At 37.5% G+C, this 18,361-nt stretch overlaps 1 protein-coding gene across 6 annotated transcripts in view; it reads left to right on the plus strand.

The window, feature by feature from the left end:
- The first annotated feature begins 6 nt into the window (after positions 1–6).
- The window catches only part of ACSBG1 (acyl-CoA synthetase bubblegum family member 1), a 44,467-nt gene continuing 26,112 nt past the window's right edge, over positions 7–18,361 (plus strand). For 2 of the 6 annotated variants that reach the window (XM_026855734.1, XM_026855735.1), the window contains exons 1-2: positions 7,373–7,476; positions 16,647–16,729. In XM_026855734.1, coding sequence (XP_026711535.1) covers positions 7,397–7,476; positions 16,647–16,729 — 163 coding nt within the window. In that variant the 5' untranslated portion in view covers positions 7,373–7,396. Of the gene's footprint in view, positions 115–718; positions 797–7,372; positions 7,477–11,585; positions 11,785–16,630; positions 16,730–18,361 lie in introns of those variants that run through there. The other 4 variants (XM_026855739.1, XM_026855737.1, XM_026855736.1 and 1 more) reach the window with 4 other exon arrangements.

An 18,361-nucleotide genomic window follows, 5' to 3' on the forward strand; every position in this document is an offset into this window, starting at 1 on the left:
GCCCCGCCTCTTCCGCGGCTTTTATACGCGCACCGGACGAATCTTCTGGAATGACGCCGCCCTACGTCACGGCCCTGGAACGGTCTAGAATTCCCGCGCGTGACGTCACCGCCGGTACGTGCAGGGGGAGGAGCCCTGTCCCGCCCGCCAGCGCCGGCCGCTGCGGGGAGCGGCGAGGCCACGCCCCCCGCCCCTCTCCGCCGGTATCAGGGCGTTCGGGCGCGGAGGCGGAACTTGACGGCAGCCGGTTTCCCTCCCTCCTCTCCGGTGAGACTCGGGCATTCAAGTGACACCCGCGTACGAACTGCTCCTGGGGAGCGGGCGCTGGCTGCGCCTCAGAACTTGGTCTCGTTAGTTAACCGATGCGGTTTCTGATGCCTCCTGCCTCAGTACCTTGGGCACTTTAAAGTTAACTGAGCTACCAGTGCGGCCCTACTCTGTATCTGCTCGTTACCCGCCCTGTCCTCGAGCCGGCCTGCTGGGAGGGGGCTAGAAAGCTGCGCTACTTTTCATCTTCCTCCGGGCAGCTGAAGGTCTCCAATTAATTATTTACCGCTCAGGTGAAAGGAGATAACTGGTACTGCTGTGGGAGCTGACTAAAAGCAGATTTTCATGGAAGATGACAAAGTCATAAGTGAAAAAACACAGAAAGACTCTAAGAACAGATTTTGTTCCAAGTATAAGTAGAAATTCTTGCAACCCGATTTTTATTCCCGATAACAGTTTTATAAAACAAGAGCATCTCCTGCTGTTATGATAACCCAAAGGCTGAAGTGCTCTGTCAACCACTGTACAGGTAAAAAGATGACTGTGAAGCAAAGAAACCCCGTTGTGTTGTCTAACAGTGGGAAAAAATAGAGAAAAAGAAAAGGAAAAAGAGGCAGTGTGGATTGAGTGAAAACATTTTATGGTTTAAAGCTCTAGTGCCATTATAATGAACTTTCTACTGTATTTCAGGTAAATACTATTAGAAGATTGAATTAATGCAATCTGTTCTTTGTGTACTCCTGCTTATATTAAGCATGGAGACTTACTAAAGGAGGGAGAGCTAATGTACAGGAAAATAACCCAAAATACCAATGAAAGGAACTATTCAAAACCACAAGAAAGAAATCAGTGTTCGTAACAATTATTTTTTCTGTTTAATTAGCAGGAGCTGAAATCTGTGCTTTTCAATTGTGAAATTCCATTGACAAGTAAATACAGAAATTATTTTCTAAAATAACTACAGTAAGTTACTCTGTGAACTTGCAAACTGAGAACTATATATCCTTTTTATAAGGGAAACAGTTTATACCAATAATGGTCTTCACCTTAAAGATAAATTAGCTATAATCCTGTAGTCCTGAAGATAATATTTCTGTTTAAGAAGAAATTGTTAATCTGCTGGTATCTTTACAGTAGCAGAATGCTTCAGCAGATGAGAGGCTTTCAGAGCACATGATGAATTTCACTGAGAATTGAATTTTAAAGCAATTTATAGTATGTTGTAAGAGACAGTATATAATTTCTGCGAGTAGAAACACTCACATAGGTGTGCGTAGGTATTGGTAAATATAATATGAACTATACTCATGGGCGATTTCTTACTAGTAACTTGTCAAAAACTTCACTGGTGTGCATCGAGGATTGAGCCTCCTGCTTTGTTTACTTTTCTTTCATTTTTATTAGAGAGAGCTATTGGGTTATATTTATCTTTAATATTCAGTATTTTTCTCCATCTTTGGTTCCAGTTGGAACAACCAAACTCATTTATTCAAAGAATTAGTGGGAAAAGTAATAAGGGCTGCTGTTTTGCATTATAAAACCAGGAGAGATATTAGTCCATCAGTATTCTTTGTACCATCATCTGCATCTCCTGCATCGTTCTAGTCTGGTAACTGCAGTCATTGGTACCTGAGAGGAATACAGTACTCTTCTGTCTGAAACAAAACAGTTCCTATTTATCAGTAATGTATTTATGGAACAGAGTTGGAATCCTCAGCAGCTGATTTTACTCATCTAATTTGTCATCATTAGTAATAAATGTAATACAGCCTTTAGACATGCAGACATATTTCTCAGCAATTACAGTGGTGGTTCCTTTACTCAACCAACCTGGTGATCAAGTATGTATATGCTCAATTCTGTTTCTTCTGCTACACACCTTGCCTCCTTAAGTCTGTGGTTGTTCCTAACCAGTGATTGCTTACCCATTTCTCAGATGAACAGCTGATCTCTGACTGGTTTTTCCCTTCTTTTCCCTCCTGCCACATGTAATATTATGGATCACCGTGTCACATTTTACTTGCACAGTATCACATTTGCATGTAAGTGCAAACAGGAAGACAAGCAGAGAATTTATGTTCTCTGCAACTAGGCAGGACTGGACTGGGTGCAGGGAATAATTAGATCCCACTGCACATTTAACCACCAGAGGATTCTGCCTTTGGTTCTGAAATAGGTATTCCCACTGTTAGCACAAAGCAAGTCAAAATACTGCTTCCCACCCAGCCTGGGGAGCATACAGCATCTTTATATGCTACAATTATGCATTTATCTTTTAATCTCCGCTACACAAAATACTCATAGAATCTCCTTGTTTATGTTTCCATCTCTGGCCATATTGTAATTTCTCTGTAATCATGCCTTCCAAACCGTGAAGCTGCTGTTGGAAGCAGCATCCTGGAGACACAGGTAGAAGTACGATCTGCTGAATTACAGCTGCAGCTTCTTGCAGCACCCTTGATTTTTGTAAAGTTCCAATAATAACTTTCATTACAAACACCTGAAAAAAAAAATCAGGAGTATGAGGGGTTGGAACTTGGGTTTGTTTTCAATCACTCTAAATTTGCATAAAGAACTTCAGTAGTCCCTTCAGAGGGTGAAATCTGAATCACAACAGACTTTTTTTTCTTGGTCTTGAGCTGGATCCATACCTGAACAAGTATCATGATTTCCCCAAAGCTGATAGAAAAACACCTTTTAAATAATATCTTTATGATTTCTAGTTTTATTTAAAATACACTTGTAAAAGGGTATTTAAAGTGTAATGGTTTCATGTAATGGATCTTTAATGGTACTGGAACTTTTCCCCCATAATTAATATCTGAAAAAGATGTTTTGTACAGAAATAAGCTCTTAGGAAAACCTTTTTGCCTGTGATGGAAAGTAAAAGATCTGTATCTGCAAGAAAATTTAAATGATGTAATTTGTTTTGAGTTATTTTAGGGCGGTGTGTAATGAGTGACCAGCATCTTTAGAGAATTTTTCTGAGGCAGGTTTTAATTAAACTGTGCAACAATCTGTAATAATTAATTTTAATTCGTAGTAATACAGAAGGAGTAACAAAGACCTGTTTTCACAGTACAGTTGGTTAAAGTCTGGGCATCTCTTAAGTGGTTTGGGCCTGTAGAAAATCTGATTGCAAATATGATGGGATAAATCTGTAGGTAACTGTGAAAATGTAAGCTACTCATTTTGAGTCCAAAACAATCTTTTCCTAAGAAAGAAGCAGCAAAATTGTTTCTAGATGTGCCTGTCCTCAGACCAACTGTTGTTTTGATCTGACAGGATGTTCTGCCTCTCTGCAGTTGCTCAGAAACTGCTGCCTTTCTCCAGATGTGCATTTGCAGCTACTTTTTTTTTTTTTTCCTTATGATTCTCATCTTTAATTAGTACAAACTGGTAGTTACAGGCAAATCTAAGATGCTTTTGTTATTGGCAGTCAGACTCCGGAAGCTTTGAACAAACTAATCCATGTTTTTCTCTATATTGTTGTGGAATGATTCCCTAGAAAGCAAAATGCTTTATTCAGAAAAGCAAAATTGAATTCCTGTTGCTGTGGCATGGTCAATGAGAAGAAATTTTCACAGAGAGATTGCTATTGGGAATTTAATGAAATATTAATATATGCAGCTGGTTATGGTGTTTTCTGGGATAAACTGCTTCACCTGGCAGATGTGCATGAGGTAGTCTTGTTTTTGCCTAGAAATGCTGATTTGAGTATGGGTAAATGCTCTTTAGTTCTGCAAGTATGGGGAGACACAGCTAAGGGTAGAAGTCCTTTTTCTAATCTGAATAACTTCATTAGAAATTAATTCGTATAAAAAGTGTATGTCAGTCTGAAAAGATGTTGCTTGCCTGAGGCTTTTCATTATGGAATATGCCTTCAGCATCTTCTCCTTGGCCCAAGTGAGTGTAAATTTGTTGATTTTTAAGGTATGCATCGAGACTCATTTGTTTACTAAGACTTAATGTAGCTTTAGCCACAGTAATGTTTGAAGACATGTTTGTATTCAGAATTTTGCTTAAACCCTGAAACCTGCTGTCATTTAAGAGTAACTGTGGAGTTGATTGTTTTAATTTTAGCTAAAACGTTTTAGAGGCCAAAATTAGATCTTTAATTTTATGAGAAACTGGGAAAAAAAAAAGTGTGAAGGTATTGTGTGTGAGAGCTGTATATAATCACAGTAAATGCAGTTACCAGCCATTTGGGAACATAGCAGACAGAGGGCTGCAATTAGTAGCAAGTTGAAAAATTGCCAGGCTTCAGAAGGACTGATTTGAACTGATAAAAAAAAATACTAGAAGTGGTGCCATTTTTGTAAATAAATGTAGCAAAGCCTTTGAAATAGAAAATGTAAAGGTTATTAGATGTTTTGCTGGTGGTTGTGGGGTGAGGGTTATTTTTTTTTGTTTTAGACTCAGTGCTGGAAGTCTGGAATAACAATAGGACTACCAGTTCAACATCATGCTTGTACCAAAAAGCATTGTTTTACACTAAGATGCTTGTTGCCAGTTACACACACACACACACACACACACACACACCCCAAGCCAATCACTCAGTAGTTTTGTTCCGTGAATCAACAAACTGCTTAAACTAATTGGGATGAAGAGCAAGGAGCAGCCAGAATTACAATACTCTTCCACTGGTTTTAAAGAAATACAAGTCTTGTAGCAAAACATAAACATTCTTGCCTTACACGTGGAGAAATGGGGGAGAACACAGCCGTGGGCAGTTGCATGTTGCCTTAGTGGCATTGTGAATTAAACCTGCCCCAAACATGAAGGGGTGCCGCAGACTCCACCCACGGTGAGGTGGATCTGCGCATTGTGCTCCCGTGGGTTACTGACCTTAGTAACAAGGTTGCTTTGTTTTGGCCTCGGTGATATTTCTGTTTGGGATCTTGTGACAGTGCAAGTTTATAGCAACAGTGTCTTCATCTCTTCAGTATCAGTCACTAATTGCTGAAAGATACCAATCATAGAGCAAATAGTGCAAAGCCGTATTATATACGTGAGCTTAATTTGCTTCTTAATTTCCTTTATAGTTTTGTGAGCCTGTCAATGCCCAGAAAACCTAACCTGTACCCACTGCAAAAACTCAGTCTGCCTAGTGCAGTCTTGTGCAAGCTGCACACAGGTAGAGACATAAAAGGACCATAGCATCATGTACACTGCACCATGTAAAATATTGTGAAGGTGAAGATCATTCCTTACTGCACTCTACATAAGTTGCTAGCCTCGCTTGTTAGGATGTATTACTTGAACCTTGAGGAGTACTGAGAAATGTTGTACCAGAACTACAAAAGGAAATTCCGTGTAGAACTATTACAGCATGACATTCGTAAGCCTATTGTTGAAATGCCAGGACTGTGTGTGGCTGACAATTGCAGGAAAATTACAGTTTATCACAATCATGTGAGTTTTCTATTACAGTCAAACAATACACAGTCCAAAAGCAACTCTTTTCCACCAGTTCCCCCAGATAAATTCCCTTGGCCTCAAGGCCTGGCTGCCCTGCAGCCACTTTTGTTAGTATGGGGGTGATTTAGCATCAGAGAATCTTTGATTGTGTCAAAATAATTTTCTAACCATCAGTTAGTTTGAGAAAGATTATATGAAAAATAAAAAAAATTACTTTCTAAACACAGTATGTATAGAAGAGATGTATTTTTTAGGTTTTCTGAAAGTACAGGTTTTAGAGAATTAACAGCCATTTTCCTACCGTGAGACCAGCCTGTTACCTAACCCCTCAACACCCAGGATGCAAGCCAAGCAAGGTAATTAGTGGTTGTCTAATTGGATTCTTCATATAACATAACATGTAAAACATTTTAGATGACCAGAAGAAGAAAAAAAAAAAAAAAAAAATTTCTTGCAACAGAGTTTAACCCTGTTTTCTCTTTATATTTCTGGAAAGCTAGTTGCAAGCATATTTCTGCAAAGAATCATTGGAACAAAGTGGGAATTTGGAGAATTATCCCAAAATGAAGGAACTAAAACAGTCCTGACAAAAATTAATTTTTGCTGCATCAGACGACATATTTTTACCCCTGTTCTGTGTTCAGATATTTTCAGAGCAAGTTTCTGGTGTGAGAATAGACCCCTTAGAATCCCACTATGAAGTCTTCTTTTCATTTCAAGTTGCATTATTTACAGTTAGGCATTTGGATGTGGTGCAAGATTCTCTGGAATAAAATTAACATCTTTGTAGAAAGTTAGATGTTTACTAGTCTTACATTTTCCTAATCACTATGGCCATCTTTGTACCACTAAATAAAACATTCTAGATCATGTTCTCTCTCTCTGGAGGCAAATGGCATGGCACAGCTTGCATCCCTGTCTTCCTCTTGCAGACGGGCTAGTCATTAACATCGTTTCCCAGTATAACAGCTGCTGCCCTGCGCTGTCCCCTGGCTTAGGGAAATGCTAGTTTGCACAGACCAAAGCCATCCTGGGGAAGGTGCTTGGCTTGAGCCATTCTCTGTATCTTTTTTGTTTACTAGTATAGAAGTAGCTTAAGTAGCTAAATTAGACTGTCTTACACTCTGGGAAGTAATTTGTTTAGTCATGTTTAGAAACTTCAACAGTATATGATAGGCATGATTTGTTGAAGTTGATGAAGTGCTGGTGCAGTTGGGATGCTGGCGGAGGTACTTGGCTGTTGCAGTACTGGGTTTTGTAGGTATAATTGACTTGAAGGCATTTCCTAATGAAATTAATGTGCATTGTCTCTAAGAAAATAACTTTATTGAATCTAAAGTTAATAAAATTAAAATTGCTTCAACTTCCGTGAACAAATTCATTGGAGATCTTGGCAAAAGAAAAGATTTGCATCTTAAAGCATTGTAGACTCATTAAAATTCTTCTCATGGATAATTAAAGAAAACTGAATTAAAAGGAAAGTTTAACAGTAAGCAGCTCACAGGCACTGCGACATTTCAAGCATGTTAAAATCAGACAGAAAATAGCTTTTGTAGCTGTAGTCTCCTCCTCTTGTATTACGTGTTGGATTTTTTAACAAATAACCAGTTACTGTTGGTTTCTTCAGTTGTCTAAGTAGCTTATTTATGCCTGACCCACACAGTTCTGTAGCATATTTGTGACCAGCTTTAGAGGGTTTGTCTGCATGCCTAACAGTGGAGAGAGACTTATGAAAAAATTACAACATGAAAATGCAACGAATGTTTCAGAAAGCTGTGAAAATGGGTAAAGTAGCTTGAGTATTTATTTTAACAAACTGATTTACCAATTTTTCACAATTTAAATTTGTCTTCTACTACCACACAGATCCACAAGAACCTTGTCTGCCTAAGGGTGTCTGCTATCTAAGATCATTTGAGCTAAAAAGAGAGAAAATTGTAATGAAGATTCTAAATGGATTTATTCTTCTACGCTATCTTCCAGTTTGGCATTAAACCTAATAGCATCATTCAGCATGGACTATGTTGCTTGTATCCTATTTGCATATATCTAGTTGTGTAGTGTTCATTTTATAGCACAGAGGCTCTTAGCCCCAGAAATGGGCTCAGCAGAACTTTGTGTTATAGCAGTTCCAACAAGAGGTGTGTTTAGCTCCTGTGGCTCAGCTGCTCACAGCTTAGCCAAAATATGGAAGGCTAGCTAAAAATACTGGTAAACTACTAGACTTTTATGCTTCAGTATGTTAAATGATTAAGGGCTTTTCAACCATGTAGTGAGATTACAGGCATTCTCAAATACCAGTAAATAGCTAAACTCAGATAGTCAAGGAAAAAAAACCAATCAATGCTCCTGTACCATCCCTTCATGTGTGTCTGATGGTGAGAGCGGCACTAAAGACTCTGGAAGGTCAGTAGCTGTTGCTCTGCACGTATTATAATGCATATAATGTACTTTAAAAAGTACCCTGGCTGCGGCTATGGAAGTAGGTGTCTTTTCCTTTCTGAATTTGGGGGAATAATCCTTAGATTATAATTGGCCTATGTGGTTGAACATCTTCTTCCCATCAAAGGCAACAGAACCTCACCAGGTAACCCATATCTTAGAGGGGGGTCTGGGGAACTAAATTTTAGAAGACTTTGGTTTTGGGGTTTATATTACCTTTTTACATGTAAGATAACCCTACTGACTGCCGTCCTCTTTCTGTCCTAGGCAGCACAAAAGGGAAAAATACTTTCTTTTTCCTGTTAACTGCATACCTGGAATGGTATCTTCTGTTAGAGAAAGGTCCCCATCTCTAGTGGTTTTGGAAATACCTATTTCAAGAATACAACAACACATCTCACAGGAAATGCTTTCATTCTGATTATTATGTTTGTCAGTATTGCTGACTACTAATTATGCATTCCCAGAGACTGAACTATTGTATCAGGCAGATACTTTTCTGTTAAGTTAAATCTAACTTCACATTTGTTTAGGTAACAACTTGAAAGATTTGCTTGACTCTTTCAGGTAAACGGTTGAGATAATTTTTACCATAATGGTTTAATCTGCTCTGGGTTTTGTAATCCTAGATAAGTGTTATTAGGAGCAAACTGTAGACAATGTTTTTAGAAAAGAAAAAAGTTTAAGAAATCTTTGAAAACTTTTGAATGTTTTATTATTTTTGTTGCTTCTGGAGTCCTAATACAGTTAATACCAGAACCGTCATTTTTTTGGTGTAATCTGTCCAAAAATCATGAGTATTTGACTTGTGATCAGTATATGTACACACTGACTCATGAAAGTTAGGATTTTGCTAAATTATGCCTCTATTTTTGTCCATGCATGCTTCTATTAGTGACATGCTTAAGCAAAAAGTAAAGTTTCCATCTTTTCCTTATTAAAAAAAAAAAAGCTAAAAGAGAATTTTCAAGTAAATGGGTGGGTTGCATCCACTGCAAACAGGAAAATTAAGCTTCCTGTATTAGAAAGATGTTTAGCATTTGGTTTGTTTCTGAATTTCTAATGAAAAAATATCACAGAGACTAGAATTTCCAAATACTTTTGATGCATTCCAAGTCCTTGGTATAAATACTTCTTTGTTAGTTTTTTTGAGAAGTCAGTGTATGATGTCCTGTTAAATAGTGTTGTTTACCTGGTGTGGTTTGAAGTTAGGTAGCAAACTTTATGTACCTTTTTTGTATGATAGAAGTAGGATTGCAGGTAGAAAGGACCAGATAAAGAAAATAAAATTCTAGCAAAATGGAAAGAGGAAAAAAAAAAAAAAAAAAGACCTTTTATAAGGCTTAAATTGAATCGGTGTGACCTAAAAAATGAGGAAGAGATGAAATAATGAGTTCTGTGTGACCTAACTTTGCTGCACTGCCTGCAAATACCCATACAGAGACAGCTACTGGAAGATTTCAGCTTCAGGTCTAGGTTTTTGCTGTGCAGGGGAGAACAGAGCCAAAAAATCTGTACCAAGGTCAGTGAAGGGTTGTAGTACACTTCCAACTGCTGAATAGAGCCGGGAGGGGGGTGGGGGGTGGGTGTATGAAAAAAGGCTGGCTACATTGTTCATTCTTTCCCATTCACCCACGTAGTTCTCAGCTGTCTGTGAAACTGGTCTGCTCACCAAAATAAATGGCCTGATTTTTGAGGATATTTAGTCCCAACAAAGGAAAAAAATACTTCAGTTTTATTTTTTGCAAGTAAAGAAATAGGTTTTACTAGAAGGTGTGTGCCAACTGTGTTATATGGAGAAATAGGTCTCAGCTGTTAACTTTATCTTTAGTACTTTGTTCTTTATTAAGCATTTGTTTTCCTTTTAAATATGCTTTTGTGTGGGAAGAAGTTGTATGAGTAATTTGAGAAAGACTGCTTTCTTGTGCACTGTGTAAAGTAAACCAATTGTCAAATCAGCTAACCCTTTTTGCAAGAGTAGAAACATATCTGGGCTGATTTGTGGCCCCCTTTCTAAGCCTCATGAGGACATGAAAACCAATTAAAATCTAAATCTAACCTGTTCTTCGAGGACAAAGGGAAATTTTAAATAGGACGTGTTAGGAATGTATTATAATGTTGCCCTAATTTGGATAGAGCGGTAAATAAGATGACCAGTCATAATAGACTGCAATGTCCCTGTGAAGAACCACGAAGATCTCTTCTGACTCTTTCCTCCGCTCCTTAGTGTAGGAAGAATTTTACATGTTATACAAAATTAGGGTGTAAAGAACTGATGTTGTGTGCCATTCCTGTGAGTTTTTTTCCTTATGCCCTAGAAAACAAGAAAATTGTTACCAAAATGACTTAGGTAACAATTTACAGCTCCTCAGAGTCTGGAGATGCAGTATTTGCTACTTGGCTATTTATGTGCTGGACACAGATTTTCTATTTAGTTGCTGAGCTATCAGAGCTTTAGTACTATGTTGCTATGCTGATTTAAGTCAGAGTGACTTTATTGTCTTTGTCTCTAGGGCCAATCCGTGATTCAAAATTTATTGTCTTGCGCTCTCTCATACAACCTCTCCCCAGAGCTCTGTTTTAAAATACTGGACTCAGCATTTGCAGAATGCATGGGGAACTGGGAGAGAATTACTCATGAATGGGATCCAGATGAAGATATTTAGTTTCTGAAGTTTCTAGGCAAAGTGCCAGAATCATTAGTTTTTGGAGGTACCCATAGGTAATTTAAGCCATCGCTTTTTGCTGCCAGAAGAATTGTCAGATGATTACTTAATGATTCCGTCTTGAATTCAAATGCCCCAGTGAGCTGTTGAAAATGCCTAACACCCAATGAAAAGCACTTTGGAATGTGCAGACGTAGACCCAAAACATACTACCAAAAGCAGCTCTAATGTAGATTAAGGCTGGTGGAATATATATATATAGCTGGCTTGTCCTGGAGAACATATAACAACAGCTTAGGGAAAAAAACACATTGTTAGAACAGAGATAAATATTTACGACATAGAATGAAGCAGCAAAAGATGCACACTGATTGGAAGAGGGATTTTTTTCATCTACTTTATTATAGATTACTTAAATGATCAAACGACCAAGCTGTAGGAGTTTAAGAAATGAAATTCACCAAGTCATCCTCAGGAGAAGTGAGCAGTGAGAGATTAAAACAAAATTCATGAAGAAGTTCTGCCTTGGAAGAAATGTGTGTTTTTCCAGTTCAGCCTATTTTTGTGTATTAAGTAAGATTCATATTTAACAGCTAGGAAAGCCAGTGTTTGAGAAAAAAGTACTTGTGCAAATGAAGATTTGCACACCTTGCTCCCTAAGATCAACACCTGCATATTACAAAGTATTTATTTGGGCAAGGCAAGCAGAGAAAGGAGCATAATTACAAGGTGGAGACTGTGTTGTAAGAACTATGTAGTAACATGCTTACTGCCGCTTGAAAGTAGCCTTGTGGGTGAGTTTGTAAATGATACTCTCAGAGGAATGGTGAAAAACGGAGAAACAGATGAAGGAGCTGCACTGCTTTGGATCAGCACAATGTGGGCAAAACACAAGTGAGCCTTCCCGAGAACCACTGAGTCTGGAAGCAGTGCTATGAGAGCATTCCCAGGAGAAGCTAAACGGATCGCTTTTTGGACAAAACATGTAAGTGATAGAGAAATTGTATGCACTCAGCAGACACTGCAATTGAGCATTCCCTTATTATTGGCTATGTTCCTTGTTGTGGAAAATCTGCAGGGTAATTTCTTTGGAAGGAACAAAAGAACAAAAATCATGCAATAGTTTTATAATAAAGCTTTGGAAGTTAAGCAGACAGGAACTGCAGTAACATGGTTGACCATAGCCAGAGCTTTTCACCTTGAACATAATGTTCTTCTAAAATTAGGCATCACATTAATCTCAATTTATCTGATAATATGTTATGCATGCAGTGTCTTCAACAGTGAACATTTCCCATACATTGAAACAGAATAAAATTAATTAATAAAAATATTTTTATTATATGGTGAGCCCACACATATGGGATTATCCAGGAACAAGGTTAGAGTGGAGAAGCTGTGTAATGAGAGAATTAATTAACTACTGTTTAAATTGAAAAAAAATAAAATGTTTAAGTCTCTTCTGTGAGCAGTTGTGAATGTGATTTCCATCCTTTAAGAACTTTGACTTGCTATATGTATATAAAGGGTTATGAGTAAATATCCTGGAATCTAAAGGAATACCCTCTACTGAATAATGTATTAACAATATACATATGTAATTATTTGATAAACGACTTACTTTTGTGAGTGTATAGCAAGCTGTTTTATTTTTTAAAATTCTAATAACCCCTGCAGAGAGCCAACTGGCAAAAATCTAACACTGACAAAGCTGCAGGAGTTGAATGATAGTGATAAGCGATAGGAATATGAAAAGAATATTGGATGTCTTTTCATTTGCCACTGTACATAATCTCTGTTTCACGAATAGCTTCCCCTTAAATCTCATGGTAATGACTGCTGCATAACAGTGTTCATATTACATTGGTGCAATTTGTGATTTTAGAAATCATTCTGCAGAATTAAGGCCAAAATATATTGAACCCTACAACATCAAGTTCATAGTTTTTAAATTTGAGAGAAAAGATTCTAACCTAATTATATGGGACAATATGGGAAAATCAATGTGTTCTGTGAGGCTTATTAAAGTGAAAATTTATGTAAAACATTTTCTCCATAGAAATCATTGGTTCATTATCATATTAAACACTGACTTTATAGATTCTTTTCAGTTTTATTCTTAGTATTTTCATAAGATTTTACTACGAGGAGAGAATTTAGAGGACAATGAATATCATCTGACTGTATTTGACCTAGAATATGAGATGTAAGCAGAGATTCCAGTTACCAGAGAAGGGAACATAGAGCCTGTGGAATGAAGAGGCCAACTCCAAAGTCCTGTTTGAAACTAAAAAATTATGGAAGTTAGTATTACGATAAATATTGCTGTTAATCAGACACCTGGTAACAGAACCCCCCAGTTTTTCTAATGTATAACTTCAGCAAAAGAGCACTGCTATTTCATAATGATAAAAGTAGAGCGATTCAACTGTTACATTTAGTTTCTGTAGTTACGATAAGAAATGGTACTGTATTCGTTGGTTTCCATCAAATACACTTAGTTAAAAAAAGTAATTACTATGCCAGCAAATTCAGATTGGATCCTTTGCTTCTGGTGAATCATCCCCAGTGGTACGGACTGCCAGTTACATCAGTCATTATTTTACCATTATAGTATCAGTTGCATATGCTTTACTTCCACTGGTTTGCAAGATAAATCTCACTGGAGCTGTTAGAATCTTGGGGGAAAAAAAAGGAAAGGAAACTTTCCTTTTGTTAATTCAATGTAGAGAATGTTCCAATTCTTGCTTTTTAGGTTGGCCTGATGTGTGAGAACAGCTTCAGTACAACATCTAACTGGCACAGAGTAGTGGTGGTAGGCTGCAAGTGAGTTGTGCTACGTTAGGATTTGCCCCAAACCTCTGGGTAAATCGGTCAGCCTGAGTATGGTGTGCCTCCGTGAAGGGGTGTGTGTGTGTGTGTGAATTCAGGCAGCAGATGAGGTCATGTTTGAAAGAATGGTACCTTGAAATTAAATCCCAAATTACATCAGGAAATACTGTCATTCAAAAACTACTCCTGCTAATGGAGTTATACAGAACTAAGCTTTGTTTAGTTCTAGCTGATCAGTGTTGTGTAACATGAACTCAGTTTGTTCTAATTGGCTTGCTAAAGTGACCTCTGCTGTTAAATCCTTTGTGTGCTTCCTAGAGGTTTTTGCGTATTACCTCTGGAATCATAAACTTTTTTAAAACACAAAAATTGGATATAGAAAATCCACTTTTAAACTGGTAGTTGGATTTTGGAACGTGCTGTCCCTGCACTAATAACACTAAATAATTTATGCAGAACATCAGCCTTAGTAACAAATTTAGCCAAAGTCCAGATTTCCATAGCGTTATGGTTTTGCTGGGGCATTTTACCATCAAACTGTAATTCTGCAGCATGTTTTCTCCTTGCTGCTGTATGCTCAGTAAACTCTTGATCAAGCAGTCCCACCGAACTCTGCTCAAATTAGTCTTACTTTAACAATTCCAGATAACATAACCATTCTTGGATCTTACTTTTTAAATTAGTATTTCCTAACAAAAGCTAAAAGTAGCAACTTTCAAAACGTACTTTTTCAGTCAGAAGGGGATGGTTTTGAATATACACAGAAATTGTCGATGTAAAGAGAAAATTTCTTAATTGTACTTTCGGGGAAAAAAAAACCCTAACTGTCAAATGGGCTGCTTAGTCCGTAGAGGCAGGTAACAACTGCTTCGCATGCAGCATTGCTAACTTTACTACTTCTGAAGATATTAGATGCATAGAACTCCTCATATGACATTTCCATGTTGAAGCATTAGCGGAGCAAGTTCAAAAGTTCATACTTGCTGCTTGATTGTCTTTCTGTTAAGAGAACCTAATATTAACTAAACCAGTATCCTATAACAGTCAGATGACAGTAAAGCAAACTAAAGAGATTTTGATCTGGGAAGAGTCATCAGTGATGATTATTAAATGTTTTGAGTAGCCTCATAGGAGGCTCTTCTGATACAATACTAATCAGATCTGTTTTCTTCTGAGGACTTTTTCGCTGTTAATTATCAGCAAGAGTAGTGTTCAATTATCTTTTGACTGAGACTTTGCGTTGTTTTGTGAAATGATAATTAGAAAAGCTTTAGTATTCAAAAGACTAAAGGAAAAGATTGCAGTAGAATTCTAAACATCAAATGTAGTTTTCCTTTAAAAAAGGAAAAAAATTCAAGAACTATGAAGTGTTTTGAGATGGCAAACACGTGTTTAAATTATTTCAGATATTTTGCTCTTTTATTTCTAAGTATGTCTTCCCGGTCCATCATTCTGTCCTTACAATCCCACTTCATTAAGCCACCATTTTCCCATATACCAAACACAGGTTTACCTTTCAAAATGTAGTGTAATCCCCCCCTATATTTAAATTACTCGGTTTCTCAACAACATCCGCCTTCGCCAAGCCAGTGACTATTTTCAGAACCTAACTCTCTGCTTATCAGACAAGCCTGTTCATGTTTCATCCCATTATACCATTAACAAGAGAGGAAATAGCCTCGCAGGCAAGATTAGTGATGACTCCTCATTTTCCTTCAGCTGCTTTTGCAACCTGTACCTCTGCTCAGAGATAGAGATCTGCAGCATGGTAATAGCAAGGGAGGAAATGCACTGCAATTGTCACTTCTGATGGGTGAAGAATTTAAAGATCTGCTAAATTCTGTAAAAGGGATCCAGTTTGGCTAAGGCTTTCTTTAAGTATGATTCCATTGTGGATAACAATAATAAATTTTAGGAGTGTCCCACATACAGGTATTCTACGAAATGTAGTTGTTAATATGAGATCGGAAATAATATCTGACATAGTGTTTGGTCCTACTGTTTGCTACATGATACTGCTGCGTAAAAAAAACCCCAGCTTTGAAGTTGTTGTTTATGTATTTGAAATCTGGAAAGGGCACTGTTCTTCCTTCTTCTACATTTTGAGTTAGTTTATTGTGCTGTGGAGGGGAAGGACTTCCTGAGCTTCACTCCGGACCCTTCTGTTATACCTCTTGAGACATAATGAAGATAATCCTACCTTGTTCTTGGTCTCTGAAGGCTGCTGATTCCCATTCCTTGTTCTACTAAATGAAGTCAGCTAGATTTAAAAAATCTGCATGCTGCTATTCATCAATAATCAGCAGTGCATTGCTTTATGCAGTCAGTCATTTCTAAATGCTTAGTTATTGTTTAGATGTTTTGCTCATGTAATCCTTTGCAGTCTGTTACCTTACAGACTTTCCAGTTTTGAGTTTGTGTTGTCTGTGCTTTAAACTTGGTCTGGTTAAGCCGAGAAAGGTTAATTTTGTCCATGTGATAATGATAAATTGTTGCTTTGGTGAAATTTTTGGGAAACTTTATTATTAGAAACTAAACCTCCTTCTTTCCCTAGCCTTAAAAAACCCCAAACAACAGAAAAATAACCCCAAACCTCAGACCTTCAACAGGTATAAACAGTGACAATTTACAAGGTATTGTGATATTAGTACAGTGGCAGTATGGTCAAGGTTAAGACTGATAATTCATTCCTTATACTTGCATGGTTCATGGCTTTTCTGTCAAGATTCAAAATGAATGTCTCTGTATGGTAAATTCTGTGATGTTGAAACCAAAATGTATGAAATAAGAATGTCATCCTTAGAATGAAGGCATTTCCCTGGTTAACCCAATTGTGGAGTTTGCCACAAAGAGGCAAAATGTTCTTTGTCCCTCCAAGCTTTCTATTTTCTCTTGTTTGTATTTCAAGTGCTTGCAAGCTGTGATTTTGTTTTCCCTTGGATATATTGTATGCTGATTGTAGTGGTTCCTACTGGCACTTCTGGATAACTTTTTAATAGGTACGTTTTCTTTTAGAACCTTTACAGATGCACATACTGTCTGTAGAGATTTGCTGCCTTGTTCGGAGGAGACCCAAGAAGAAGGCATAGAGCAAACAGGTAAGCACATGAAAGGTGGTCCTTGGAAACTGGAGCTCTTTTTAGAATTTTTTTAATGTAATGTTCGTGTCTATTCTAGCAAGTTATGACTGACAATTTTTCAGGAATAACGACAGGCAACCAAAGTGAGTCAAGGCAACTGAAAAATATTCAGGAACTTTCTGAAACTTGCATGAATTCAATAGTTTCTCCCAGTTTTTGCCTACATTTTAGGTGGTTACTAGATAAAAGTGAAAAATAGGCTGATCCCTTGGAAAATCATACCAATTCTTCTGTTTCCTTTGGCATCGCAGCCTACTTACCAGCTGTCAGCTATTAATGATTTGCCATACTGTGTAATAACTGTAGACTGTAAAGGAATATTTATATCTTTGTGAGTTCTGTGTTGCACTGTAGCATATGCATATTACTGTAATTTTAAACCAGTTGTAGGGGTAAATTAACCTAGTTGTGTTACTGTGTGACTTAAAGAAGGTTTACTAACAGAACTTCCTGAGGTTCCTTGGAAGGTTTGCAGCCCTAAGGGGACTCCCTGTTGCCTTGGTGAGGCTGCTACTGGTGTCTTATTTAAACAGGGAATATTTGTTCTATGAGACAATTGGAGCAATGACTGCAAGCAGGTTTTAAAGAAATAAAAGATCTATATAGGAATATCACATGCAGACTTTATACATATGTATAAATATATACCTGTATGCATATATATTTACTTTTAAAAGGCAATTCTTTGACACACAATAGGTTTCTTTCCAAGAATTGAACAGCTAGCCATTTGCTTTTTGTTTTTCAGTTATCAGGAAATAAATTTGGATGGATAAAGGTAATAACTAATTTCTGTTTTCAAATTTTCAAATTTTTGTTGAACTATGAGATATGTATTGTATGCATAGGTTATAATTGAAGCTGTGATTCTACAGAGCGCTTGCTTGTTTGCTCGTGAAGGCTCTGACCTATTTTTCTAAGAATTTATCTGGGACGCTAGTTACTGCTGTCAGCTATATACCCTGCTTCTTTCCCAGTGGTTGCTCCTGGCTGCAATTTAGAGTAATACGCTGGGCTGTAAACCACAGTGCTCAGGAGGGAATGCACATGCTATTCAGCCACTCCTGCAGAGGTGACCACAACCTCTAGAAGAAAGGTGAGGTGAACAACTGAGGGTGGAAGTCATTCCAGATGTTCCATAATTTTCCTGCAAACACAAGTCACACCCCATCCATTTTAATTAAGTAATTCCTTCATTTGTGTTTAGATATGTTTCTAAGTTGATGAATCAGGAGCTTACAATTTAAGTTAGCCTTTGTCTTTCATTTGACTTTGGGAATCTGTGGCACTACTTGTTTCCCATTTAAATGAGAAGCACTGTTTGGCTTGGAAACATCCCACAGCTATGCAGATGCTGAGTGGTAAAGTGAGGACTGAATGTCAAAAACTTCTTCCAGAAAATCTTTCAGGAGAAGGAATCTCAGTGTCTAGTTGTGGTGGGTCTGCTTTGTATGTCAAGAGAAAAGAAGGAGATTCTGATGTTTTCTAGTTGTGCGAATCTGTCTTTCCTCATTATATAATTGATATGTTCTATGACCTTAGGAGTAAATCTGTCTAATGAGGACTGCAGACTGTTCTGGAATTTTTTCC

Source organism: Athene cunicularia (genome assembly GCF_003259725.1).
Source record: "Athene cunicularia isolate RWA chromosome 10 unlocalized genomic scaffold, athCun1 chr10_part1, whole genome shotgun sequence".
NCBI lineage: Eukaryota > Metazoa > Chordata > Aves > Strigiformes > Strigidae > Athene > Athene cunicularia.